Raw genomic sequence first — 27,218 nt, forward strand, 5'->3', positions numbered from 1 at the left:
TACTGCAGCATCAGAGGGTATCAGGGAGCTGGTTTGGGCCATATTTTCTTTGCTTAGCTTGGTTCTAGACTTGGTAAAAGTTAGAGCAGCATAGGGGCTTCTCTAGTCTGCACCAGCTGGCAGTGGTCCTTGGCAGGACTGTCTGCAGCTGATGATAGCCAGAGTGCAGCAGTGCCCTGGTCATGCCCCTGCCACCAGCAGCACATCCCTTACACCTGGGCCAGGTGCAGGGGTGGCTTAAGAATTGGCCAGACCAGCTTTACATGGACAAAAAAATCCCCATGCCAGGGGAATTCTCTGCTGCCCAAATGGGACCAGAATATGGACCCTTTGTCTCTGGAGTGGTGCAAAGGGGCTGGATTAGGTCTGATCCAGTGGCTTTAAACTGAAGAGCAAAGGCTAGAAGCAAACTGTTATAACTGGACGTGGAGCTTGTTAGGAGCTGTATTTCTGATGCTCCCTGACTTCTCTGATTTGGTCACAGACCTGTGGAGAAGTATTGCAGTATCCCTGTGATGGAGAATTCCCACAAGCAGTAGAAAGCCTAACAAATATTTGCTGTTAGATCAATCCTTTCTGTTTAAAGTGCAATGTTTATAGCTAAGCTCTGACACAGGAAGGTCAGGCGGAGTATCAAGGTTGCATTATATAAAGGCAGAGAAATATATGCTGGAAACCTGAAGGGAAGACTTTGCTGCTTAGAGGAGGAAAGTTAGGTTTTCCAGAAGAGAAACCATGAAGACCTTATTCATTTTTGTCCTTGTGATGAGTGTTTGGTCTTGTTCTGGTAAGTTCCTCTAAATAGGAAGAGCATCCATTCTTACTGGATGAATGACTAATGCTTGTTTTAATGGGCCTGTGATATGTTTGTGTCAGCATTGCCAGTGTACGACTATGAACTGTCCATCACGGAAGAAGCTCTGCATGCCTCCATTGGAAGAGTGAATTCTAGATCACAATGGCCAGCCCTGTTTGGCGTCGTCAAGAGCTACGTTAGAGGGGTGAGTGTGGAGCTAGTCAAAAAAATGTCACTGAAACATGTTTGTGGTGGGGAAAAACCAGGAAATGTCAACCAATTTTCTTTTGGTTTGGAATGTGCTAATTTTCTTCCAAAAAAAAAAAAGATGATTTTTTCCTTGTCATTCAATCAAAATTCTTGGTTTTCAAAAACTAAAATCATGTTTTTTGGAAAACCAAAATATTGTCAGTTTTCAGCTTTTCATTTGCCTTAAAAACCGTGGGTTTTGGGGGTTTTTTGAGGGACACTTCAAGGAAAAACAATTTTTTCATGATCTTCCATGGAAAAATAATTGGCATTTTCAATCAGCTCTAGAAAAGTGCTTTCCATTTTTGGGTGCGTTGTAATGTGGCTCAGTTGAACATTTCTTGGCCAGTGTTTATAATATTTAGTAGATGCACTTCTCCTTATCACTTACGTTCACCATTCATGCAGTCTAAACATTTTCAATCTGTATGTAGTATCATGGCAGCAATTCTACTGGTCATGTGTTGCTGGTCCTCGCTGCCTTCAGTGCCTACAGCTTCCTTAGAAAATTGCTTTAACAGGTTCAAGTTTCTTATGCTCAATTGTTATTCCACAAGGGACTTTTTGAAAAGCAAAAAACCAAATGTGACTGTCACACCTCTAGCCCCAGTGACATATGCTGTAACTACTGCATTTTGATATAAAATTAAGAGGCTTGCATTCCCAGACAAACCCAAAGCCCCACTGTTTCTAAACTTTAAACTTGGAATGTACCTACTCCTGCATGATGAGTGTCCCATGGTCCTGCTGGAATAAATCTAGTTTGGAAATATTGCAGGTAGCAAGGTTGGAAAATAAGGTGCTGAAAGTGAAAGGGAGATTCACTGGGTCTGAAAAGTCAATAAGAATGAGAGGAAGAGGAGAGAAGTCCTTAATACATATAACTGCAAATGTACCCGCCAGTCTTTAAAGTTTATCATGTTTCCTGCTGGATGGTACTACTCAGCACCGGTTCTGGTAATAGTATTATTGTTCGGTATTATTGAACACTTATATTGTGAGTAGTGCCTAAAGGCAACAACCAGATTTGGTCCCATGGTACTAGGCACTGTACAGACACTCTTTTTAAGGGTCTCACTTTGGAAATGGATTGTTATACAGCTTCTGTGACATTTATAAGCTAAAATAATGAGATGACAGACCTATACCCTAGCCAGGCATGAATAAACCATAGGGTGAATGGTAAGTTGCAATTGCAGGGGTAATGATTGAAAGAGAAAACCCGGGAAAGATTTCCTTTTAGCTCAATAGGGAGTTTTTTTTCTAAAGCAATCATCCTTGGGTTTTTTTGGTGTAACAGATACCTTATAAATAAGGTAGTTAACAGTAGACACAGTAAAAGCGGCAAAGAGTCCAGTGGCACCTTATAGACTAAGAGACATATTGGAGCATAAGCTTTCGTGGATGAATACCCACTTCGTCGGATGCAGGTTAACTGTAACTGATCTCTGATTCTCTAGCCTTGACAGCTCATTGTTGGTACTGTTTACAGCACACAAGGCGGAGCTGTGATTCAACAGTAGCCTTGCTGTTGGGTTGAAAGGTGCTAATGACGTGTGTGTGTGTGTGTGTGTGTGATTAGGGAGAGCATGTGAGTTAAAGCAGCAGTCTCACTGTTAGCCCTTAGAGCTCTGAGGTTCCTTTTGGATGGCAAAGCAACCACACAGGAGAGCTGATGCTCGGACTCTTTCAGAGCCCATATACTCCCAGAGGAAATCTGTGAGCTACAGGGGAGCACCAGGTGTAAAACCCCAGGACTGGGGCAGGAAGGGAACTGTTTAATTAAGCAATTTGCACTGGCGAGAGACCCTAGAGAGTCACTCATGGCAGGTGCTGCTTGGGGCCATCGCACCTTACCTGAGGCTTCTGCAGGAGGAGTTGTGTGCAGCTTTTACCAACTCTGTTGAAGGAAATAAGACGTGGTGTAACTGGTTTATTTACAAAATGTCCACAAGAAAATACCCTTACCCTGTCCCTGGCATTCTGCTCCAGACGGGATACTTACTCCCAAGGCCTTGATTTCTGTCACAGTTTGGCAAAGAGGCAGTAGTACCGTGTAGTGTACACAGAGAAAAGCAACTCAAGCAGCAATCACACATGCTATTGGCCCTTCCTTCGTATACAGGTTGACCTGTTGGATAACAATGACTACAGTATAATGCTGGACTTCATTGTTCGAGAAACCACCTGCACTAAAGATTCAGAGAAGGACCCGTCCTCGTGTAACTTCAGAGTGGGACACTATGTGGTAAGCGTGCCGGGTCTCCTAGCATGGAAAACACCCTCTCTGTAATTGAACATGGCCTGGGATTCTGTCAGCTTTTGTGCTGATCATTCAAGCCCTTTGCTAAGCAAATACCTGGCTTGAAGCATTAAGTAAATGACATTTGAGGACTGGCCACTATACATAAGCTGCTGTAGACTCCTCCCTGCTCAACATGCACAGGGTGGGAGAAAGAAGTGTATTCTATGCCATGTTAGAAAGGACCAGACCAAGCCCATCTTCATTATTTTATATTGCCTCACTTAACAACACAGGTGTAGTTAAGATGTTTTTTTCACAGCAAAAAATACCCGACTGAAAAATTGCTCCTACATCTTCCTCTCCAGCATATTCATAAATTCCAAGGCCAGAAGGGACCATTGTGATAATCGAGAATGACCCCTCGTGGGTAGAACCCAGGCCAGAGAACTTTTCTGAGTGAATTTCTGTTTGAACTACAGCAGGTCTTTTAGAAAAGCAGCCAGTCTTGATTTAAAAATGACCAGTGATGGAGAACCCAGCACGACCCTTGGTAAATTGTTCCAATGGTTAATTCTTCTCACGCTTAAGAGACACTTTTTTTTTCTTGTCTGAATTGATGTAGTTTCAACTTCCAGGCATTGGATGTTGTTGTATCTTTTGTCAGCTAGATTGAGGAGCCTTCTATTATCAAATGTCCATGCCCTGTGTAGGTACTTCAATGCTCAACAAGTCACCCTTAACCTTCTGATTGAGCTCCTTGAATTTTCCAATCCTTTAATCACTCTGGTGGCTCTTTTCTGAACCCTCAACAATTCCAGAAGGGTATTGAGAAATTGGAGACAACAGAACTGGACACAGGATTCCAGTAGCAGTCATACCAGTGCCAAATATAGAGAGAATATAACCTCTCTACTCCTACTCGAGATTCCCCTGTTTATACATCCCAAGGATCACATCAACCCTTTTCGCCATGCTGTCACACTGGGAGCTCAAGTTCAGCTGACTATCCACCATGATGTTGAAGTCCTTTTTGCTTCCCAGGGTAGTCCCCCATGTAGCTGGTCTGCTACCAGGATGAGCATAATATGAAAACCAAGCTGTTTGAGGATATTTAGGATTCATTAAAAACTAATGCTTATCTGATAGTCACTCAGCCAGCTAGCCCCAGGATGGGAGCGGAAGGAAATGTGGCTTAAAGCCACCTCTGCACACAGTCTCCCACTCCTGAGCTGTGCTATATGCTGGCCTGTTTCCTGGCATAGAGTAGAGCAGTCTGAAGGACTCCCTGAATCCTCTATCAGGCAACACTAGTTAACAGGCTAACTGAAGTCTATCACAGGGCCACACCCAAGTCCATTGGCAACTAGTCAGTGGATTTTATCATTTAGGGGAGTCCCTATCCAGTGGCTGAATTTGATGCCTGTGTGTATTGCACATACTACTATGTCTGCAATTGTGTCCTTACTCAGCTCGGTCAGGTGAAGTACAGGAAAGTTCCCCAAATGAGGGAATAGAAATTTCAAACTGTCTTCTCCGCTTTGTGTCACTTACAGGCAATCCTAATAAACATGCAAAAGTATGAAAATACAGTATCAAAATATCACCAGGATGGAGCTAAGGGCAACCCTGGAGTACTCCATCACCTAAAATAGCTGTTGGTTGTACTTCAGTTTGGATGAAACTGCCGCTTAATCATTACCGCCTCCAGTCTGGTGATTAAAGAAGTAATTTAAAAAAATGGGGCTACTACCAGCTCAGCACTGTATAGCTCCCCGTCTGCAACCTCAGAGAGCCAAGGGGATGAAAAGGGCCTCTGAAATGGAGATGGGCATCGAGTCTGACCGCCTGTATGACAGGCCACTAAACACCTCCCAGCCCAGCAACCAGAATTAGACCAAAACACTACAGCCTTCAGAAGACAAAACTATTGGGTGGATCAGAAGGGACCGATGTTCTCCCCACCCTGGAGGGGTTCCTTCTGTAGGGGGCTGAGGAACATTGGGGAAGCAAGTGTGAGGTACCTCACCTTAGCACTATCCATTATGCCCCTATTTGTGGTTGGGCAGAAGGCAACAGTCTCCAGGGTGTGGAGGTGATGTATTTCAGGAGCACAAAAGCCATACACACCCAGTTCAAAAATGGAAAGACTCCAGAGACTGGTGACTACACTGAACTGCCACAAATAAGTTTTGCTGGAAGACCAGAACCAAAGGCTAATCCATGGTTGTGAAAAGTGTGCTCTCTCAGGTCCCTGCTTTTGGTAGCTGGCTATCAAAAGGCTGATGACTTGTGATTGAAACTTGTTCTCTGGGCAGTGCCAGTAGGCTTATGCCATAGCCTCCATACCTGAATGAGTGAACTCTATTTTGATCTATTACAGCAAACGGCCTTCTGCAGAAGTACAGTGTGGGTCTCTGAAGAGCAGATACAGAACTTGACAGTTTACTGCAGCCAGGATGGGTCCAGCTCAGAATCCTCAAGCAGTGAGGAGGTAAGCAAGCAGAAAATTTGCTTTTGCCATGCAGCTTTGTCTTAAGGAAAATTCTGCCTCTGGTGCACATAGGCTTGGCTTCCATTAACCTGAATAGGAGTTGCATATGCATATCAGAAGACACCCTGACTTCATAGATTGCTCCACTGAAACAGTGAATGACTGAGACAAATGTGGTGATCACTTTAGGGGGGGAAACAGCCCTTCAGCACACCACCAACAAAGAACAAGAACTGCCTCTCCCAACAGTGTTCTGTTCCCCTCTCCTGGTCTGGAACTTGGCTATTTTGTCTCAGGCATCACCCCAGATCAGCTGGGATCTTTGATCTTCCCTGATGGATACCTTGGTAGAACTTGAGTTGCAGACTTTGACACTAATTTTACATTGTCCAGCATAGTATTTGTTTGCATGATCATAAAGATGCAGATATGCAGCTCTAATAGTCAGAAACAAATATAATTTATTCACCTACACTTCTGTTTTGGTGATCATGTCATCACTAGTCCAAGCACTTCATATTATAACTAAAGCACTTTCACTTTGGGAACTGTTCCACATTCTTCTTTGGTTTTGATCCGCTTCACTCGATTCCTGGATTTGGGTAAAGGTTGATCAAAATAGCTGAGCTCCACCTGGCTCTGTTTCAAAACCATGCAAATATGCACATTTTGAAAGACTTTGATGCAAAACCAGGTTCACCTGGGTGTCAGTTTTCCCACTGATGGACAAACATATTCCTGCATTTCCAGATTGTAACAAAGCACGGAAGCAGCTGAGTTCTGGATGGCGTCATAGAATCATCGAAATGTATGGGTGGAAGGGACCTTGAGAGGTCATCTAGTCCATCCCTAAAATTTTCCTAAAATCTAATAGAAATCTTCCTTGCTGCAGATTAAACTCATTATATCTTGTCCTACCTTCAGTGAAGACAGAAAGCAATTGGTCACCATCTTCTTTATAACAGCCCTTAGCATATTTGAAGGCTATTCTCAGGTCCTCCACTCCCCACCCCCGTCTCTCTTTCTCAGTACTAAACATGACCAGTTTTTTTAACCTTTCTTCATAGGTAGACTTGGAAGGATTCGATTTTTGTTGGTAAATGTCAATTTCATTGGCTACACACAAACCGACAAAAAAATATTTCCATCAATAATAATCAAAATGTACAGATAGGCAAAGTAAGAAAAATGCTGCTTCAGAATTTCTTAGTTGTATATTTTGACATGAGATATTGGCGATTTGTGTTTAAACTATTGCAAAACTTTAACTTCTTATATCTGTCTACTGTCTTTAACCAGGTATAGTCTGATTCCCCCATAATTTCCCGGAACTGTGAAAATTTTAAAAAATAAAAATAGAAAAAATGCTTAAAAATAAACATTCAGATTATCCATAGTTTTTTTAATTTCAAACTCTGCCAAGCCTACTCATAGGCCAGGTTTTCCAAACCTCTTATCACTTTTGTTGTTTTTTGGACTCTCTCCATTTTCTCCACATCTTTTCTAAATTGTGGTGCCCAAAACTGGACACAACACTCCAGCTGAGGCCTCACCAGTGCTGAATAGAGCAGCACCGTTACCTCCTGTGTCTTACAGCACTCCTGTTAATACACCCTAGAAAATTAGCTTTTTCGGCGACTGCATCATACTGACTCATATGCAATTTGTGACCCACTATAACCCCCAGATCATTTTCAATAGTACAACCACCTACCCAGTCATTCCCCATTCTGTAGTTGTACATTTGATTCCCCCCCCCCCAATGTAGTACTTTGCACTAGTCTTTATTGAATTTCATCCTGTTGATTTCAGATCAATTCTCCAATTTGTCTAGGTCATTTTGAATTCTAATCCTGTCCTCCAATGTGCTCACAACCCCTTACAGGTTTGTGTCCCCCACAAATGTTATAAGATACTCTCCACTCCATTATCCTAGTCTTTAATAAAAATATTGAACAGTACTAGACCTAGGATGGACCTCTGTGAGACTCCACTTGAGGCATCCTCCCAGTTTGACAGTGAACCATAGATAACTACTCTTTAAGTTCTGTTCTTCAACCAGTTGTGGCACCCACCTGGCAGTAATTTCATCTAGGCCACACTATCCCTGCTTGTTTATGAGAATGTCATGTGGGACTTTGTCAAAAGCTTTATTAAAATCAAGATATATCATGTCTACTGCTTCCTGGCCATCTACTAGGCCAAAGGAAATTAGGTTGGCATGATTTGTTCTTGACAAATTCATGATGGCTATTCCTTAGTACTCTATCAGCCCCTAGGTGCTCACAAATTGATTGTTAAATTAATCTTTGTTCAAATAACCTTCCAGGTATCAAAGTCAGGCTGATTGGATCATCTTTATTCCCCCTTTTAAAGATCGGTACTATGTTTGCTCCTCTCCAGTTCTCTGGGATCTCACCCATCCTTTGTGAATTCACAAAGATAATCACTAATGGTTCAGATTGCATTAGCTAGTTCCAGAAGTACCTTACAGTGGATTGTGTCAGGCTGTGCTGACTGGAAAAAAATCTAATTTACCTAAATATTCTGTAACCTGTTCTTTCCCTATTCTGGCTTGTGTTCCTTCCATCTTGTTAATATTAATTGTTAAGCATCTGGTCACAATTAAGCCTTTTTAGTGAAGACTGAAGCAAAATAGGCATGTAACACCTAAGGCCTCTTGATGTCCTCTATTATTTGCTGTCCTTGCCCACTTAGTAGCAGACCTACATTCTCCTTTGTCTTTCTCTTGTTCCTGTGTATTTATAGAACCTTTTCTTAGGGCTGGTCTAGACGAGGATATTAAGTTGGTACAATTACGTGGCTCAAGGATGTGAAAAATCCACACCCCGTAGTGATGCAGTTAAAACGATCTAATCCCCAGTGTAGACAGAGTTAGGTTGACGGGAGATTTCCTAGCTGTGCTGCTGCAGCACTTTAAGTGTAGACAAGCCCTTATTATCTTTTATGTCCCTTTCCGGGTATAACTCATTCTGCAACTTGCTTTTCTGATTTTGTACCTGATTTTGTTACATTTGGTGTTTGAACATTTTGCACCACTCTGTTTCTTGTTAATTGCCATGGTGTTTAAGGTTGTGCCCAATAATTATGTTCAGAAATGAAGTTTTCATTTCAGGCAAAAGCTTATAGTGCCAGAGTATGGGGACAACTTGTGCCATTGGTTAAATGCTAGAGCTCAATGAATAACTTGTAGCAAGATTCAAACTTCAGCATCTTTGATTTGTCAGAGTAGCTTGTGACTTTCTTGTGTTTAGTCCCTATTCCAAACCGTTCAGAGAATACTTTCTAGGAATTCATGATCTGTAGCACGGAAGCAGTGCCGTTTGAGTGTTTAAAATTCAAGCTATGTGGGTATATCTGGAGCATTGATTCTGTTTCCTGACTAACATGACTCCTACAGTGGGGTTTCAGTGGAAATACTCACTTTTTGGAGTAGAGTCATTTTGGTGAATACTCTTTAACAGTCATTTAAAATTGCTGATTGCTGCCATTATTTCTGTCAGGAAACAGTTGCTATAGTATTTATGGAGCATAAAAGCCAAAGGGAAGTGATGCCACAGAAAAAGGAAATAAGTTTCTTTCTGCAAAAGGTGCCCTGTAAATCTGCCTTTGGAGGTTATGGTTTAGATCAGGAGTTCCCAGTCCGGCATGTTGTGATTAGGTGTTGGGAGTGGGATGAGGGGGCACATCCGCCCTTCCCTTCCCTGTCACAGTACAAAAGCTAGCTTAGACAAACAAGGCTGAGGCAGCCTTGCCATGGATTGACTGAAGGGCCAGTCCTGGCACCAGTGAATTCAGTTAGAACCACAAAGCACTTGTCTCTGCAGCAACACGAGAGGGGAGAATTCCTGCTTGCTTGTGGGTGGGGTTGATTGGAAGTGTCGCAGAGCATCAGAGAAGCTGGCTTGCTGGAACGGAGAATTTCTATGGTCATACGTTTGTTACCATAAATGGCCTGGGGACCAGTCATCTTCCAACAAAATTCCCATTGACTTCAGGGGGGCAAGATCAGGCTCGTGGCCATGTGATGCTACTGGCAGGCAGGGACAGAGTGACTTTGGTATAAACACTAAAGGCTTCTAGAAAACCCCAAAGGCTCCAAGCCGAAGTCCCTAATCTCATTCGTTTCAGAGGCTCTAATTAACAAGGGGATACCTTTGAAAAGCTCCTCTTGATTTGGGGAGCGGGGGGAGCATCTATTTCCAGGGTCCTATTTTAAAGGTGATTTCCCTGCATGCCAGTCAGGGCTAGCAAGCCAGTTTCCTCTTGGACTGGCTGTCCCCTTTCTGGTACTTATATTTCCCTAGGCTGGTTCAGTGGTGTTTTTCCCAAACAGAGTAACTTTAAAAAAGATAAAATCATTGCAAATCCAAAAGGCTGCCTTTGACTGTGGCTTACTCTGACAGCTTGGTATATATGCCTTTGAAAGATTTCTTTATTTTTAGATGATGTTCATGGAAATGATGGCCCCAGATAGAAGGGGTGACAGTCGCAATGAAGGTAAGTAATCTGGGTGATTGACTCTTTGTCACTCAGAGCTTTGATGCATATCGTTGGCAGCCTAACAGACAAGATTTTCATAGATATTAAGGTCAGAAGGGACCATTATGATCATTTAGTCTAACCTCCTGCACAATGCAGGCCACAGAATCTCACCCACCCTCTCCTGTAATAAACCTCTCACCTATGTCTGAGCTATTGAAGTCCTCAAATCATGGTTTCTCTTACCCTCTCAACTACCATATAGCCACCCTAACCTTAGCGTAGGTGCTTTGAATTCTCGATATATTCTTGAGGTAGTGAGGCTTGGGTGAATGCTCTGATTGGAATGGGGTAAAAAACCCTGACTTACTGATCCAAGGTGAGGGTGAGACAGGGAAGCATAACTTGAGGGAGTGGCCAATGTGGAATGATAGCGATGCAACCAGGCGAAGGACCAGACTATCACTAGTTTTCACAGGAATGGGAGGACATGTAATTCTGAGAGCGTGGAGAGGAGAGCTGTCAAGGTTCCTTCCCCACTCTGAACTCTAGGGTACAGATGTGGGGACCTGAATGAAAGACGGCCGAAGCTTATTCTTACCAGCTTAGGTTAAAAGCTGCCACCACCAAAGTGTTACACAAAGAACAGGGGAAGTGCCCACTTGGAAACGTCTCCCCTCCAAAATATCCCCCCAAGCACTACACCCCCTTTCCTGGCGAAGGCTTGATAAAAATCCTCACCAATTTGCATAGGTGAACACAGACCCAAACCCTTGAATCTTAAAAACAATGAAAAAGCAATCAGGTTCTTAAAAGAAGAATATTAATTAAAGAAAAAGTAAAAGAATCACCTCTGTAAAATCAGGACGGTAAATACCTTACAGGGTAATTAGATTCAAAACATAGAGAATTCCTCTAGGCAAAACCTTAAGTTACAAAAAGACACAAAAACAGGAATGTACATTCCATTCAGCACAGCTTATTTTATCAGCCATTTAAACAAAACAGAATCTAATGCATATCTAACTAGATTGCTTACTAACGCTTTACAGGAGTTCTGACCTGCATTCCTGCTCTGGTCCTGGCAAAAGCAACACACAGACAGAGCCTTTGTTGCCCCCCCCCCTCCAGCTTTGAAAGTAACTTGTCTCCTCATTGGTCATTTTGGGTCAGGTGCCAGTGAGGTTATCTTAGCTTCTGAACCCTTTACAGGTGAAAGGACTTTGTCTCTGGCCAGGAGGGATTTTATAGCACTGTATACAGAAAGGTGGTGACCCTTCCCTTTATATTTATGAGAGGAGCAGTCTGCAATCTCAAGCAGTGGTGACACTTGCATTCTTCCTGTGCCCACCAGCACAATCTTTTTCCAAGCTTCCCCTGGGCAGGTCTTCTGTTACCCTGGAATTGAGCAAGGAATGGATTTTTTTTTTTTTTTGGTTCATTGGCTGAACGGGTTGGGGTGGGAAAGCTTGCTTTCAAACTGAAGCTGAATTTTTTTCAGGGTTTTCTTGACAAAATAAAAACAACAGAAAACTTCCTTCTGGTCGAATGACACAGTTTGAATGTTGATTCAGCTTGACAATTCTGGAATAGAATGTCGATTTAACATTTTCAAAATTGGTTTTGGGCTGAAACTATTTGCCCAATTTGAGCTGAATTCATGAATAGCATTTTTGGGTGAATTTACTCTTTGCCCAAAACATTGCTAGGCCAATGTTTAATAGCATGGTGTATAGATCTCTCCATATGAGGAGACATTAAAAAGACTGGCACTGTTCAGCTTAGAAAAGAGACGACTAAGGGGGGTTATGATAGAGGTCTATGAAGTCTTGACTGGTGTAGAGAAAGTGAAGAGAGATGTGTTATTTACCCGGTCACATAACACAAGAACTAGGGGTCACCTAATGACATTAACAGGCAGCAGGCTAAAACAAACAAAAGAAAATACTTCCTCACACAACACACAGTCAAACCTGTGACAGCCAAAAATATAAATGGGTTCAAAATAGAATTAGATAAGTTCATGGAGGATAGGTCATCAATGGCTATTATCCAAGATAGTCAGGGAAGCAACCCCATGCCCTGGGTGTCCCTAAACCTCAGACTGCCAGAAGCTGGGACTGGACGACAGGGGATGGATCAGCTGATAATTGTCCTGTTCTGTTCATTCCCTCTGAAGCACCTGGCACTGGCCACTGTCAGAGACAGGCTACTGGGCTGGAGGGACCATTGACCTGGCCCAGGATGTCCCACAGACCTATCCTGTAGCTCTTCCTGCCAATGCTAGAGCTAGTGCAGGAGGCAATCAGCACCACAGCTGGAGGCATGCTGCATGTGGAGGATATGTTGAGGCAGAACCTCTAGGTGCATTGGAACAACAGCTGCACCTGGCAAGAGAGACATGTGCTCCCAGCTCTGCTGCTTGTCCAAGAGCCTATGCAGAGAGGGCCGGGCCATTAGCACATCCCCACTGCTCCATTTGAACATCTAATTAGTGCTCTTGGCATCATGGAAACTCTTCCTTTGTGCTCAGGGTTCAAGCAGGGACTCTAGCTGTTCCTTGCAAAAGTGTGTATAGTGGGGGATTAGGAAAGGACTCCATACCTCCCACCCCACCCTTCATAGCCATACAAGTTGTCATAAATATAAAGGGAAGGGTAACCACCTTTCTGTATACAGAACTATAAAATCCCTCCTGGCCAGAGGCAAAACCCTTTCACCTGTAAAGGGTTAAGAAGCTAAGATAACCTCGCTGGCACCTGACCAAAATGACCAATGAGGAGACAAGATACTTTCAAAGCTGGGGGGGGGGGAGAGACAAAGGGTCTGTCTGTGTGTGTGATGCTTTTGCCGGGACCAGGTCAGGAATGCTCTTCAGAACTTCTGTTAAGTTAGTAAGTAATCGAGCTAGAAATGCATTAGATTTCCTTTTGTTAAATGGCTGGTAAAATAGCTGTGCTGAATGGAATGGATATTCCTGTTTTTGTGTCTTTTTGTAACTTAAGGTTTTGACTAGAGGGATTCTCTATGTTTTGAATCTGATTACCCTGTAAGGTATTTACTATCCTGATTTTACAGACGTGATTCTTTTTACTTTTTCCTTAATTAAAATTCTTCTTTTAAGAACCTGATTGCTTTTTCATTGTTCTTAAAATTCAAGAGTTTGGGTCGGTGTTCACCTATGCAAATTGGTGAGGATTTTTATCAAGCCTTCCCCAGGAAAGGGGGTGTAGGGCTTGGGGGATATTTTGGGGGGAAGATGTCTCCAAGTGGGCTCTTTCCCTGTTCTTTAACACGCAGTTCCCCACATCTGTACCCTAGAGTTCAGAGTGGGGAAAGAACCTTGACACAAGTTCATATAGAGCAGCTGTCATTGTTTCATAAGGCTTTGGATGCAGCTGCAGAGATCTCTATTTTTAGGAAGATGGGGCTCTAGACTGCAGGAGGCAGATCAGGCAGTGGCAGGCTGTGGCTTACAGCAGGCTTTTGTTGCTCTTCTGTGTTCAGGGAATAGTTGTGCTGTATAAAGGGCCAGATTCCAGCTCCATGTTTAAATACGTGTGTCAGTAAAGTCAGTCCTTAGAAGAGAGAATGTTTAGTAGAGGGCTGAAATTCTTTAGTTGCACAAGATTTAATCTTGAACAGAACACAGCCCTTTGGCTCAAAGCAGCCCCATGACAAAATGGGATGCTTGTCCCAGATTTCCTTGATGGAGACCTTTTGAGGTGGTAACGGTTCTTCCTCATCATCTTCAAAGTTTGGATCCCCGCTCCACAGCTGGGAGCTGATACTCTTTTTGGAACATCAGTGTAAAATGGAAATACAGTGATGCTCCAGCAATTCAGAGCCACCATGGAGAGATTACGCATACTCATGGCTATGTTCAGAACATATATACCCCAGCATAGACCGATGGCTCATGTTGGTGAACATCATGATTTTCCCATAAAGGAAATCCCGACTTCTGCTTGGCCTCATTCAGTATTTACCTCAAGTCTGTACATCATGATGTTCACCTCATCAGAAGTCAGTATGTGCTTTTTCAGTATGGGGTTGGACCCTGACTGTCCTAACCCTTACTCCGATGCTTTGGGAGAATGTCCTGTTCAAACCGTTCATGAGAATGCTGAAGGGACCCACTAACTTTTCATATTCTTTTCGAAAAGCTAAACTTGCTCCTGAGGCCTTCTCTGCAGGGAGAAGACGCCAGAGCTATAAAGCTCAGCGCAAATCCAGTAAAACAAACTCCTATGCATTGGAATAACCCCACTCAGGTAAATACACTTTCTTGAATGTGCCTTCTATCAAGGTATATCCTGGAACTTCGGAATCTGATTGCTTAGAATAAATGACCTCCTGAGAATATAGGAATCCATAAACTGTGACTTGGCTACTAGTGTGCTGGAAGCCAGCCTGTCCTCGGAATTTAGTGTATGTTTACAAAACAAGCAGTAGCTCACGGCAATGAGGCACAGAGCCAGGGGCTACAGACTTGAGCTCATGCTATGGCACTGAACATAGCTGTGTAGATGATTGGGCTCAGGCTCTGAAGCCCTCTCTGGGGTCTGAGCTGCTGCCTGAGCTTGAACATCTGCAACTGTTTTTAGCACTATAGTGTGAGCCCCAGTCTGTGGACCCAAGCTCCGAGACTTGCTGTTGCTTGTCATACAGATTTTACTGGTGGCAATGCCAATGAGACAAGCAAGAATGGAAACAGCAGTAGCACTGTGTTACTCAGGTAAAAAGAAATGCTCGCAGTTCTACAATGCAATGGCCAAATTAAGGGAACACTTTTGTATAATGTGCTGTGTAGTCACCATGGAAATGAACTAATAACTAATGAACTCTAAACTGACATGTCACAACAAGCACAGAAACTGTTTGAAAAGATGGAGTTTGTAGCCCATCCAATCTGCTCTCTCATCCAAATGTAATAATTTGGCAGTCTCTTTAACCGCCCCCCTCTCTCGTCCCCCCTCATATTCTGTGAGCCTGGCAGGCATTCAGGACTGGATAGCTCCATGGACAGGTAGTGACTGGAGGTTACTGCCATCAGATAGCTTTTGGGGAGACTGTGATATATTTATGGGTTTAATCCCATTCCACATCCCAAAAACCGTCCCCACAAATAAATCCTTGATTCAGTAGCCTAGAATGAACTCTGGTGTTCACAGGCCTACACTCTTTCATCTCTACCACTTTTCTCGACCTGTCCTGGTTGATACAGAGGAAATTTCTGTCAGCAATAAAGCACATCATGTGTAGTTAGGGCCTTTCCAATTGACTTTGGCTCCGGATCATGCCCTTGTTGAGGTGTCTGATGTGAGGGCACATCTTGAAATGTTATAAATCTCTTGGTGAGTCCTGACTGTGTTCCTGCTGTGTAGCCATATTTGATTCAAATACACACACAGGTACAACTTGGCAGCCATTCAGACTGTTGTAGGAATAATGATTAATGTAAAGCTTAATCTAGAGCTGCAGGGTGGTGGGGGAAAAGAGTGGTCTAGTGGCTTGAGCACTGGAATGGAAACCATAGAATCATAGAAGATTAGGGTTGGAAGGGACCTCAGGAGGTCATCTAGTCCAAGCCCCTGCTCAAAGCAGGACCAACCCCAGTGAAGTCATCCCAGCCAGAGCTTTGTCAAGCCGGGCCTTAAAAACCTCTACAGATGGAGATTCCACCACCTCCCTAGGGAACCCATTCCAGTGCTTCAGCACCCTCCTACTGAAATAGTGTTTCCTAATATTCAACCTAGACCTCCCTCACTGCAACATGAGACCATTGCTCCTTGTTCTGTCATCTGCCACCGCTGAGAACAGCCTCGCTCCCTCCTCTTTGGAACCTCCCTTCAGGTAGTTGAAGGCTGCTATCAAATCTCCCCTCACTCTTCTCTTCTGCAGACTAAATAAGCCCAGTTCCCTCAGCCTCTCCTAATAAGTCATGTGCCCCAGCTCCCTAATCATTTGTGTTGCCCTCTGCTGCACTCTCTCCAATTTGTCCATATCCCTTCTGTAGTGGGGGGACTAAAACTGGACACAGTACTCCAGATGTGGGCTCACCAGTGCCGAATAGAGGGGAACGATCATGTCCCTCGATCTGCTGGCAGAGCTCCTCCTAATGCAGCCCATTATGCCGTTAGCCTTCTTGGCAACAGGGGCACACTGCTGACTCGTATCCAGCTTCTCATCCACCGTAATCCTCAGGTTCTTTTCTGCAGAACTGTCGCTTAGCCCGTTGATCCCCAGGCTGTAGCAGTGCATGGGATTCTTCTGTCCTAAGTGCAACACTCTGCACTTGTCCTTCTTGAACCTCATCAGATTTCTTTTGGCCCAACCCTCCAACGTGTCTAGGTCACTCTGGACCCTATCCCTACCCTCCAGCATATCCACCTCTCCCCACAGCTTAGTGTCATCTGCGAACTTGCTGAAGATGCAATCCATCCCATCATCCAGATCCTTAATGAAGATGTTGAACACAACTGGGCCCAGGACTGACCCCCGGGGAACTCCACTTGATATCGGCTGCCAACTAGACATTGAACCGTTGATCACTACCCATTGAGCCCAATGATCTAGCCAGCTTTCTATCCACCTCATAGTCCATTCATCCAGCCCATACTTCTTTAACTTGCTGGCAAGAATACTGTGGGAGACCGTATCACAAGCTTTGCTAAAGTTTAGGTATACCATGTCCACCGTTTTCCCCATATCCATAGAGCCAGTTATCTCGTCCTAGAAGGCAAGCAGGTTGGTCAGGCATGACTTGCCCTTGGTGAATCCATGCTGACTGTTCCTGATCCCTTTCCTCTCCTCTAAGTGCTTCCAAATGGATTCCTTGAGGACCTGCTCTGTGATTTCTCAAGGGACTGAGGTGAGTTTGACCAGTCTGTAGTTCCCTGGGTTCTCCTTCCATTTTTTAAAGATTCACGCTATATTTCCCCCTTTCCAATCTGGGACCTCCCCCGATCGCCACAAGTTTTCAAAGATAATGGCCAATGGGCTCTGCAAACACATCAGCCAAATCCCTTAGCAGCCTTGGATGCATTGCATTCGGCCCCATGGACTTGTGTATGTCCAGCTTTTCTAAATAGTCCTTAATCTGTTCTTTCACCACTGAGGGCTGCTCACCTCCTCCCCATACTGTGCTGCCCAGTGCAGCAGTCTGGGAGCTGACCTTCTCTGTGAAGACAGAGGCAAAAGAAGCATTGAGTACTTCAGCTTTCTCCACATCATCTGCCACTAGGTTGCCTTCCTCATTCTGTAAGGGTCCCACACTTTCCCTGACCACTTTCTTGTTGCTAACATACCCGTAGAAACCCTTCTTGTTACCCTTCAAATCCTTTGCTAGCTGCAACTCCAATTGTGCTTTGGCCTTCCTGATTACACCCCTGCATGCTCAAGCAATATTTTTATACTCTTCCCTAGTCATCTGTCCAAGTTTCCACTTCTTGTAAGCTTCCTTTTTGTGTTTAAGCTCCCCAAAGATTTCTCTGTTAAGCCTAGCTGGTCGCCTGCCATATTTGCTATTCTTTCTGCACATTGGGATGGTTTGTTCCTGCATCCTCAATAAGGTTTCTTTAAAATACAGCCAGCTCTCCTGGACTCCTTTCTCCCTCATATTAGCCTCTCAGGGGATCCTGCCCATCAGTTCATGAAGGAAGTCAAAGTCTGCTTTTTCTGATGACCATGGTCCATATTCTGCTGCTTTCCTTTCTTACTTTTGTCAGGATCCTGAACTCGACCATCTCATGGTCACTGCTGCCCAGGACCCTGCCTACCCACTTCTACTTCCCCTACCAATTCTTCCCTGTTTGTGACCATCAGGTTAAGAGGAGCATGGCCCCTAGTTCTTCCTCCAGCACTTGCACTAGGAAGTTGTCCCCAACACTCTCCAAAAACTTCCTGGATTGTCTGTACACTGCTGTATTGCTCTTCCAGCAGATGTCAGGGTGATTTGAAGTTCCCCATGAGAACCAGGGCCTGTGATCTGGAAACTTCTGTTAGTTGTCCAAAGAAAGCCTCATCTACCTCATCCTCCTGGTCTGGTGGTTTATAGCAGATGCCCACCCTTCTTGCTCCTGCCTCTAAACTTAACCCAAAGATTCTCAACAGGCTTTTCTCCAGTTTCATACTGGTGCTCTGAGCAATCATACCGCTCTCTTACATACAGTGCAACTCCTCCACCTTTTCTCCCCCACCTGTCCTTCCTGAACAGTTTATACCCATCCATGACAGTGCTTCAGTCATGTGAGGTACCCCACCAAATCTCTGTTGTTCCAGTCACATCATAGTTCCTTGACTGTGCCAGGACTTTCAATTTTTCCTGGTTGTTTCCCAGGCTTCTTGCATTCGTGTACAGGTACCTAAGATAACTAGCCGATTGCCCTACTTTCTCAGTATGAATCAGGAGGCCTTCCCTGTTGCACCCTCCTCCTTGTGTTTCCTCCCAGTGTCCCACTTTCCCACTTACCTCAAGGCTTAGGCCTCCATCTCCCGGTGAACTTAGTTTATAGCCCTCCTCGCTAGGTTAGCAAGCCTGCCTGCGAAAATGCTCTTCCCTCTCTTCATTAAGTGGATCCCATCTCTTCCTAGTAGTCCTTCTTCCTGGAACAACATCCCATGGCCCAATAAACCAAAGCCCCCTCTCCGACACCATCTGCGTAACCACACATTTACCTACACAATTCAATGGTCCTACCTGGCCTTTTCCTTCAACAGGGAAGATGGATGAGAACATGACATGCACCTCAAACTTCTTTATCCTTTTCCCAGAGCCATGTAGTCTGCAGTGACCTGCTCAAGGTCATTCTTGGCAGTATCATTGGTGCCCACATGGAGAAGTAGGAAGGGGAGTGGTCTGAGGGCTTGATCAGTCTCGGCAGACACTCCGTCACATCCTGAATTCTAGCTCCAGGCAAGCAGCACACTTCGAGTTTCCTGGTCTGGACAGCAGATGGATGACTCCATCCCCCTTAGGAGGGAGTTCCTGACCACCACCACCCATCTCCTCTTCTTGAGCCCTAGAACAATGCATCCCATGCCTTCCGGTTGATGGGGTCTCCTTCTGATCCCGTCCCTCAGATGACTCTTCCAAATCATTCTCTGCCATAGTACCTGTGCAGAAAGCCTGAAAATGCTTTCTTACCTCTATCTGCATTGGGGATACATGGGTTCTCCTCTTTCTTCTTCTGGAGGTCACATGCTGCCAATTTTCTTCCCATTCTGCACTGCCCACTCAGATTCTTCAGCATGCTGTGCTGCAGTACCAAACACTGATTTCTATCCAGAAAATCTTCATTTTCTCTGATGCAACGCAGGGTTGATACTTGGGTCTCTAGTCCTTTAACCTTCTCTTCTGATATGGAGACCAGCTTTCACTTTGTACAGATGAAGTCGCTTCTATCCTCTGGGAGAAAGACAAACATGGCACATCCTGTGCAGGTCACAACAGACTCACTATCCATATTGTCTTCCTCCTAAGAGCCTCTTCAGATGTTGTATTTACTGCTAATAGAAGCCTGAAAGGCTAAAACTCTATGGGAACTCTCCCAACCCCAGGCAAACTCCCTCTGTTGGCTTCTCCTCTGTTGGCCACTCACTCGGTTTGCAACTGGCTGCTTTTTTATAAGGCTGCTGGTTCGAAGCAGTTGCCCCAGCTCAAAGCCTTCCCTCCAATCAACCACTCAAGGCCCATCTGAAACAAAGCACTCCCAATTCACACTTTTCAAACAAAGAACCACAGGGTCAAAGTAGCTCCAGTCCAACAAATGGTCACAGCAGATAGACACTCAGATATTCACCCCACCAGCTCAGAACACAGTCCCCCTAATGCAGCACTCACCGTAGCTCCTCTCGGACCGTTCCCAGGCAAACTCCCTCTGTTGGCTTCTCCTCCGTTCACAGCTCCACCACAGACTTGCTCTGTGACCTTGGGCACATCCACTTCCCCTGTGTCTGTCATGTTTATTTAGAGTCTAAGGTCTCTGGAGCAGTCTCTTTGACTATCACAATGGAGCCTCAGGGCCCTTCTGTCATACAAACCATTACCTCTGTATTACAGTATCTAAAAGAACAAAGAAGCAATGTAACTGCAGCAGCTGTTCATTACACCTCCACCTGCAGTCTGGCTGCAAGGGTAATCTATTTAGAGTCTAATTAATGCAAATAATAGTGAAGGCACAAGCAATTCATTGGCTTCAGTAAGTCTTGCATTGCACAAACTGTCTTTGCTAACCTACTTCTGAGAGGCTGCGTGGGAGTCGTTCTAATTGCTGCTGCTATGTCACCCACCATATCATGCGACAGAGAAGTTAATCTAAAGGAAAGTGACTTTAAATGAGATTAATGTGCACACCATGAAGATAGCTGGTTAGCATTTTAAACACTTTCAAAGTCTGCTGAGGAAAAGGAAAGCTGTTCTTTAAGCAGAAGAATCTTTCTACAGGATAAGAGATGGCCTGTGTGCAGTTCCTATTCACCATGTAACCACAGCACGATTGGCACCGTTGCTCACAGCCCGGGCAGAAAGAGCTAGGATACCATACCATATGTGAGGAGGCTGAACTAACTTCTCCGGTTTGGAAAAATGATAGTTTTAGACAAAGTTTAATGTCAGTGAGTCACTGACAAACCCCAAGCAGCTGTTCGATCCTGAGCCAGATTCTTGTTTAAAATTACACGATAGGGGAGAGTACTTTTTCTTTCAAACGAGAGGTCAAAATTAAAAAGAGAAAACCCAGTACTCTGCTAGATCAGGGCTTGTTTTATTTCATCACGCTATTTAAAAAATAATGCTTTCCCTAAGTCTGTCCTCTTTTATGCTAGTCACAAGTCATGTCAAGCTGACACACCATTTTAATTAGTGCTTTTCCTTTTTATGTAATCTTTGACCTTTCTAATTTCTTCCGACTTCCATGGTCAGGCTGCAGTGTTGTTCCAGCATGCAAGTTATTTTCTTCTAGCTGGCTTTTTTCCCATTAGGAGGCTCAAGATGACAAAACTAAAGCTAAATCAAGAGTAAATAAAAGGTTTGATCTCCCTCAATGTTCTAAAACAAAGATTAAAATAAATTAAATAATTGGCTGTGGTTAGATTGTGAATTCATTCCAATGAGCTCAGTAGAGTGGCACCAAGGATGACTGTAACTCTTTCATCTATAGACCTATGGTGGGGGTGTGTGTGTGTGTTAATTTTATGTATAATATTTATTTTAAAACTTCTTTTGCTCAGATCTTGCATCAGAAATACTGGGTTTTCTTTGGTTTTGCTGGCAAGCTAGTGAAATGACCCCAGAAGGGTCAAGAGACTGTAAGAAGTGATACTGAGAGGGGGATGGAGTCTGTCAGACTGCCTAAAAATCTGTGTTCATTTTTAATATCTCTCTAAACCAACTTCTAATAAAACTTGGGAGGGAGGTGAGGGATTCTCTTTGAATAAATTCATGGCCCTTCTCCTTTTAATCTAAAGAGTGCAAGGTCTCCCAAACCAGTTCTTTAGTCCCCCAAGAAGTCATCCAGGTAAAACAGTAATATCACCAATATTTTGTGTTCCCTAAGGTATAAAGTGTATATGCCCCCCCGCGTGCCCCCAATAAAACCAACCACACCTAAAAACAAATAAGCAGGAAAACATCCTTTTAAAGGAAAATAAAGCAAATGGAGAGGAACATATGACTCTTAAAATCTTACCTGCTTTCTTTCTTAGGATGAACTGAAAACGTTAAGCTGCCAATGGTAAATATAGGCCAGAGACCCCCCCCCCCCAGCTGAGGGCTAGGCTTTGGATGTTCCAAAGGTCAGGTGTGTGGATTGGAAGTTTTAGGAGGAGATTGTCAAAGCCACAAAGGGCTGTGGAGCACCTGCTTCCCCTTTGTGCCTCTGGAAATCTCTCTTTGCTGAAGTCAGCTATGAAATCTGCAGCTGGGTTTATTTTCTGAATCCCTCTCATGTCCAGGGTTGGGTGTATTTCCCTGAAGTTTGAGGTCAAACAAACAAAGCAACAAGCCCCTGATTCTACTTCAAGTAACCTGTGGGTCATCACTGTTACTAATGTGTTTTCTCTGTCTTAATCACACCAGGGCAGTGTCTCCTCAAAGCAGATCCGGTCCAATGCAAAGTAATGGGGGTTTTGAAATATAGTCTTAGACAAGGCTATATCTTCAGCTGGGATAAATTGCGATTGACTGCAATGGAGCTGGGCATCTGACTCACATTATAGTAGACTCTGAATACAAGAGGCAATTGAGAAGTTGAGGAGGGATCGAACAGAATGGATAAGAGTGTGACAGCATAGAATATTGGGATTTTCCAGCAATGAAAGCCTAGCTAACCTTGGACTTAATCGTATGTACGTACCTAATAGGAATCCTGGATGAAAAATACAGGGAGGATCTGAGAGCTGCCCTGGTCCTTCTAGGTAAAGGACAGTCCCAATGTAGGATGCATCATGTTTCCAGGGTGTGGGAGGAAAATACATCATCCCTGGTGTACTCATTAGGAGACCACCTCTTTAGGCACAGCATTGCATTCTCCAGAACTTAGTGCCCAGCCCTGGGTTGTCACTCACTTCCCCCCACCTCCCCTCATCCTCTGCAGGAGGTTTATCTCTGTTTGGTGGAAAGAAAAAATCCCTGCAAGCTGGGAGCTGCTGCATAATTGATGAGCTCAGAGTGAGTGTTCATCCTGGCACAGAGCCAGAGCAAGGGCCCTTGATTTCACCATTATGCAACTTGGGTAAGGTGGCAGGCAGCGGCAAAGATCCTAGTTCCCTGCAGCTGTTGCCCCTTCCCCTGCAGAATCTGCTATTGCTATCTCTGCACTCTGTATCTGATACCCCCGCCCTGCTTATAAATCAGAATGCCACAGGCTGCTTTCTGCAGGAGAACAAAGCCCAGGTGTCCTGACAAATAGGAGAGTGGCTACAATAGTCCACTCCAGCTGTTCTGAAGACTTGTCACTTTCTCTGCCATTTAGCAGTCGAGGAAACTGTCTACTATGATTTTCCAGAGTGTGCCTTTCCCTCTTGGACCCGGAGTCTATAGGTATTTGCTCTTGTTGATGTCTAGGAATTGCTACTGCTCCCAGGAGACTCCAAACTTGGTTCAAAGCCTATTGAAGCCAAAGGCAAGACTCCTTTTGACTCTGCAGTTAGGGGGGCCTGATCCAAAGTTGTTGATTTATTCCCAGGCAAAGGCAGACTGATGGAAGCCCTATAGTTTTCTCCTGTACTGTCAAGATGGCATCTTTCATAAGCACCAAAGGTTAAGTCCGTGTTTACCCCCACAACTAATACATAGCCCAGGGAGTGGTGATGTGCTTCGAGCAGGGGGTTGGACTAGATGACCTTCTGGGGTCCCTTCCAACCCTGATATTCTATGATTCTATGATGTCCACTTCCTCACATAGGTGGGGATTTACACACCGGGTTCCATGCCTAGCCCAGAGAATAGCTCTTTGTCCATGATCCTGCCGTCCTTCTGAGACTGAGTGCTGCTTACAGTGCTAGTTCTCTGACCTGGACACCTGTTAGTGAGGAACTGAGCTGAGGCCACAAACTTGTTCACACAAGCCAGCGAGTGGCTGTTAGCTGGTAGCTTACTGCAGCTCATCTAGGCTTTTCTTCCTGGGAGAAGTCTGTGCCTCAGTTGTTTTCACTAATTTATAGAATGGTAGTGTGCAGGGAAATGCTTAGAAATGAGATTTCTGGCTACGATTACCCCATGAAAATCTGGCGGAGCATGCTGGAGACATGCTCATGTGTTCTTCCAGAAACACATGTAACCCAAGAGTACAGGGCTCATGGGAACCTTTGATTTAACTGCATTTCCCATAAAACCTGGCACTATGTTATGATGAGCAATGGCTCCTCCTTTTAGACTGGGGGTGGGCAAACTTTTTGGCCCAAGGGCAACATCAAGGTCATGAAACTGTATGGAGGGCTGGGTAGGGAAGGCTGTGCCTCCCCAAACAGCCTGGCCCCCACCCCCTATCAGCCTCCTCCCACTTCCTGCCCCCTGACTGCCCCCCTCAGAACTCCCAACCCATCCAACCCCCCTGGCCACCCCCTTCTGGGACCCCCCACCCCTAACTGCCCTCCCCTGGGACCCCACCCCATATCCACCCCCCCGCTTCCTGTCTCCTGACTGATCCAACCCCTATCCAAACCCCAGCCCCTGACAGGCCCCCCGGGACTCCCACGCCTATCCAACCCACCCTGTTCCCCATCCCCTGATCGCCCCCCCCGAACCGCCAACCCATCCAACCCCCCTGCTCCCTGTCCCTTGACTGCCCCAACTCCTATCCACACCCCTGCCCCTGACAGGCCCCCTGGGACTCCCACGCCTATCCAACCTGACCCCCTCCATTCCCCGTCCCCTGACCACACTCCCCAGAACCTTTGCCCCGTCCAACCTGCCCCTGCTCCCTGTCCCCTGACTGCCCCCCAGAACCCCACTTCCCCTTATCCAACCCCCCCAGCCCCCTTACCATGCAGCTCAGAGCAGCAGGACTAGCAGCCCCACTGCCCGGCCAGAGCCAGCTGCGCTACCCGCACAGCAGCATGACTGCGGGGTAGCGGGGACAGCAGAGGAGGGGCCAGGAGCTAGCCTCCCTGGCCGGGAGCTCAAGGACTGGGCAGAATGGTCCCACGGGCCGGTTGTGGCCTGCGGCCTGTAGTTTGCCCACCTCTGTTTTAGACTGTCCATTGTAGTGCTAATTTTAGTTCTCTAAAGCTGTTTTAGGTCACTTTGTACATTTTGTACTGTGATCTCTTCAGTTTTGTCTGGGTTAGCCAAACATAGAATCATAGAATATCAGGGATGGAAGGGTCCTCAGGAGGTCATCTAGTCCAACCCCCTGCTCAAAGCAGGACCAGTCCCCAACTAAATCATCCCAGCCAGGGCTTTGTCAAGCCCGACCTTAAAAACTTCTAAGGAAGGAGATTCCACCACCTCCCTAGGTAACGCATTCCAGTGTTTCACCACCCTCCTAGTGAAAAAGTTTTTCCTAATAGCCAACCTAAATCTCCCCCACTGCAACTTGAGACCATTACTCCTTGTTCTGTTATCTGGTACCACTTAGAACAGTCTAGATCCATCCTCTTTGGAACCCCCTTTCAGATAGTTGAAAGCAGCTATCAAATCCCCCCTCATTCTTCTCTTCCCCAGACTAAACAATCCCAGTTCCCTCAGCCTCTCCTCATAAGTCATGTGTTCCAGTCCCCTAATCATTATTGTTGGTGAGAGCTGGACTCTCTCCAATTTTTCCACATCTTTCTTGTAGTGTGGGGCCCAAAACTGGACACTGTACTCCAGATGAGGCCTCACCAATGTTGAATAGAGGGGAACGATCACGTCCCTCGATCTGCTGGCAATGCCCCTACTTATACATCCCAAAATGCCATTGGCCTTCTTGGCAACAAGGGCACACTGTTGACTCATATCCAGCTTCTTGTTCACTGTAACCCCTAGGTCCTTTTCTGCAGAACTGCTGCCTAGCCATTCGGTCCCTAGTCTGTAGCGGTGCATGGGATTCTTCCGTCCTCAGTGCAGGACTCTGCATCTGTCCTTGTTGAACCTCATCAGATTTCTTTGGGCCCAATCCTCTAATTTGTCTAGGGCCCTCTGTATCCTATCCCTACCCTCCAGCATATCTACCTCTCCTCCCAGTTTAGTGTCATCTCAAACTTGCTGAGGGTGCAATCCACACCATCCTCCAGATCATTTATGAAGATATTGAACAAAACCGGCCCCAGGACCGACCCTTGGGGCACTCCACTTGATATAGGCTGCCAACTAGACATCGAGCCATTGATCACTACCCGTTGAGCCCGACAATCTAGCCAACTTTCTATCCACCTTATAGTCCATTCATCCAGCCCATACTTCTTTAACTTGCTGGCAAGAATACTGTGGGAGACCATGTCAAAAGCTTTGCTAAAGTCAAGGAACAACATGTCCACCGCTTTCCCCTCATCCACGGAGCCAGTTATATGGTCTTACTATTTGCAAAAGTCTGAGGGACTACTTTGTAGGCATATGAGAGAGACAAGGTGAGTGAGGTGGTATCTTTTATTGGACCAACTTCTGCTGGGGAGAGTGACCTTGTAGGAATGACATTTCAACATACCTGTGTGAGCAATAGCCATGGAATATTATGGACCCTCTTTACTGAACACCAGAAATGTGAGATGGCAATGCAGGGTGTGAACTGATATTGATGCTAAAGAAAATAATTAGTAGCTGATATGAATACAGGTTTATACACGGTTTCCTTCCTTAAGCTGTGTCTGATTAGGTTTTGTTAAGGATGAGACACTGAATGCTTTAACTATGATTTGTTTTCTTTTCTTTTTTTTTAAAGTAAATTGAAGGTCCAACAGGACCAGAAGCCAAAGAACCAGCACATGAAGGAGGAACTCGACAGCAATTAACTTTATTTCATCAGCAAAAGCCATTTTGTAACATATTGACTCCCAGCACCCCCTCCCCCGACCACTTTCCATTTAATGGCAAATGTCCATTGAAGTATGCACACAAATGTGTGGAAATGGGCATTCTATTGCATTGCTGTATATTGGGGCTCATTTGGAGAGCTGTCTCATGCACCTAGCATAACTGTCTCCAATGTGCGGTGTATCATCTCATAATGGTGCTATTAAAGGATCATTATATCGTCTCCATGTGTTGGGTGGCTCACTCGCCGGCGACACTCATCACTTTCTGTTGTGCTCGTTACTAATTCTTGTTCAATTTAAAACACAATAAAAACAATTTTTGCCCTCTAGGCTATTCTTTCCACGCACAAAACAGGAAGGGGGTCTAGTGTCCCAGAATATTCCATACAGCAACAGTGACACTGTCTGCTACTACCTCCTAAGAGGTGGAGTAACATTATAGTCCTTGTACCCTTTCTCCATAGAAGCTGGAATGGAAG

At 45.0% G+C, this 27,218-nt stretch overlaps 1 protein-coding gene across 2 annotated transcripts; it reads left to right on the plus strand.

Moving 5' to 3' along the window:
* Positions 1 to 596: 596 nt before the first annotated feature.
* SPP2 (secreted phosphoprotein 2) lies at positions 597 to 26,960 on the plus strand. Of its 2 annotated transcripts, XM_084643770.1 has the most exons (7): positions 597 to 787; positions 877 to 1,001; positions 3,171 to 3,293; positions 5,671 to 5,781; positions 10,248 to 10,302; positions 14,451 to 14,558; positions 26,646 to 26,960. In XM_084643770.1, the coding sequence occupies exons 1-6, from the start codon at positions 736 to 738 to the stop codon at positions 14,546 to 14,548; spliced, it is 564 nt and encodes a 187-aa protein (XP_084499896.1). In that variant the 5' UTR covers positions 597 to 735; the 3' UTR covers positions 14,549 to 14,558; positions 26,646 to 26,960. The 2 variants fall into 2 exon arrangements, with proteins under 2 accessions (XP_084499896.1, XP_084499897.1); XM_084643771.1 differs by lacking the exon at positions 14,451 to 14,558 and having other exon boundaries at positions 599 to 787.
* The last annotated feature ends 258 nt before the right edge of the window (positions 26,961 to 27,218 follow it).

The sequence above is a fragment of the Lepidochelys olivacea genome, assembly GCF_965140295.1.
Source record: "Lepidochelys olivacea isolate rLepOli2 genome assembly, chromosome: 11".
Classification (NCBI taxonomy): Eukaryota; Metazoa; Chordata; order Testudines; family Cheloniidae; genus Lepidochelys; species Lepidochelys olivacea.

What these genes read in the sequence shown, in the direction of transcription:
- SPP2 (XM_084643770.1), top strand. Translation starts at nt 736, where the DNA reads ATGAAGACCTTATTCATTTTTGTCCTTGTGATGAGTGTTTGGTCTTGT. An exon ending in GAGTGTTTGGTCTTGTTCTG is followed by an intron (nt 788 to 876) that starts GTAAGTTCCTCT and finishes TGTTTGTGTCAG; the next exon opens with CATTGCCAGTGTACGACTAT. An exon ending in AATCCTCAAGCAGTGAGGAG is followed by an intron (nt 5,782 to 10,247) that starts GTAAGCAAGCAG and finishes CTTTATTTTTAG; the next exon opens with ATGATGTTCATGGAAATGAT.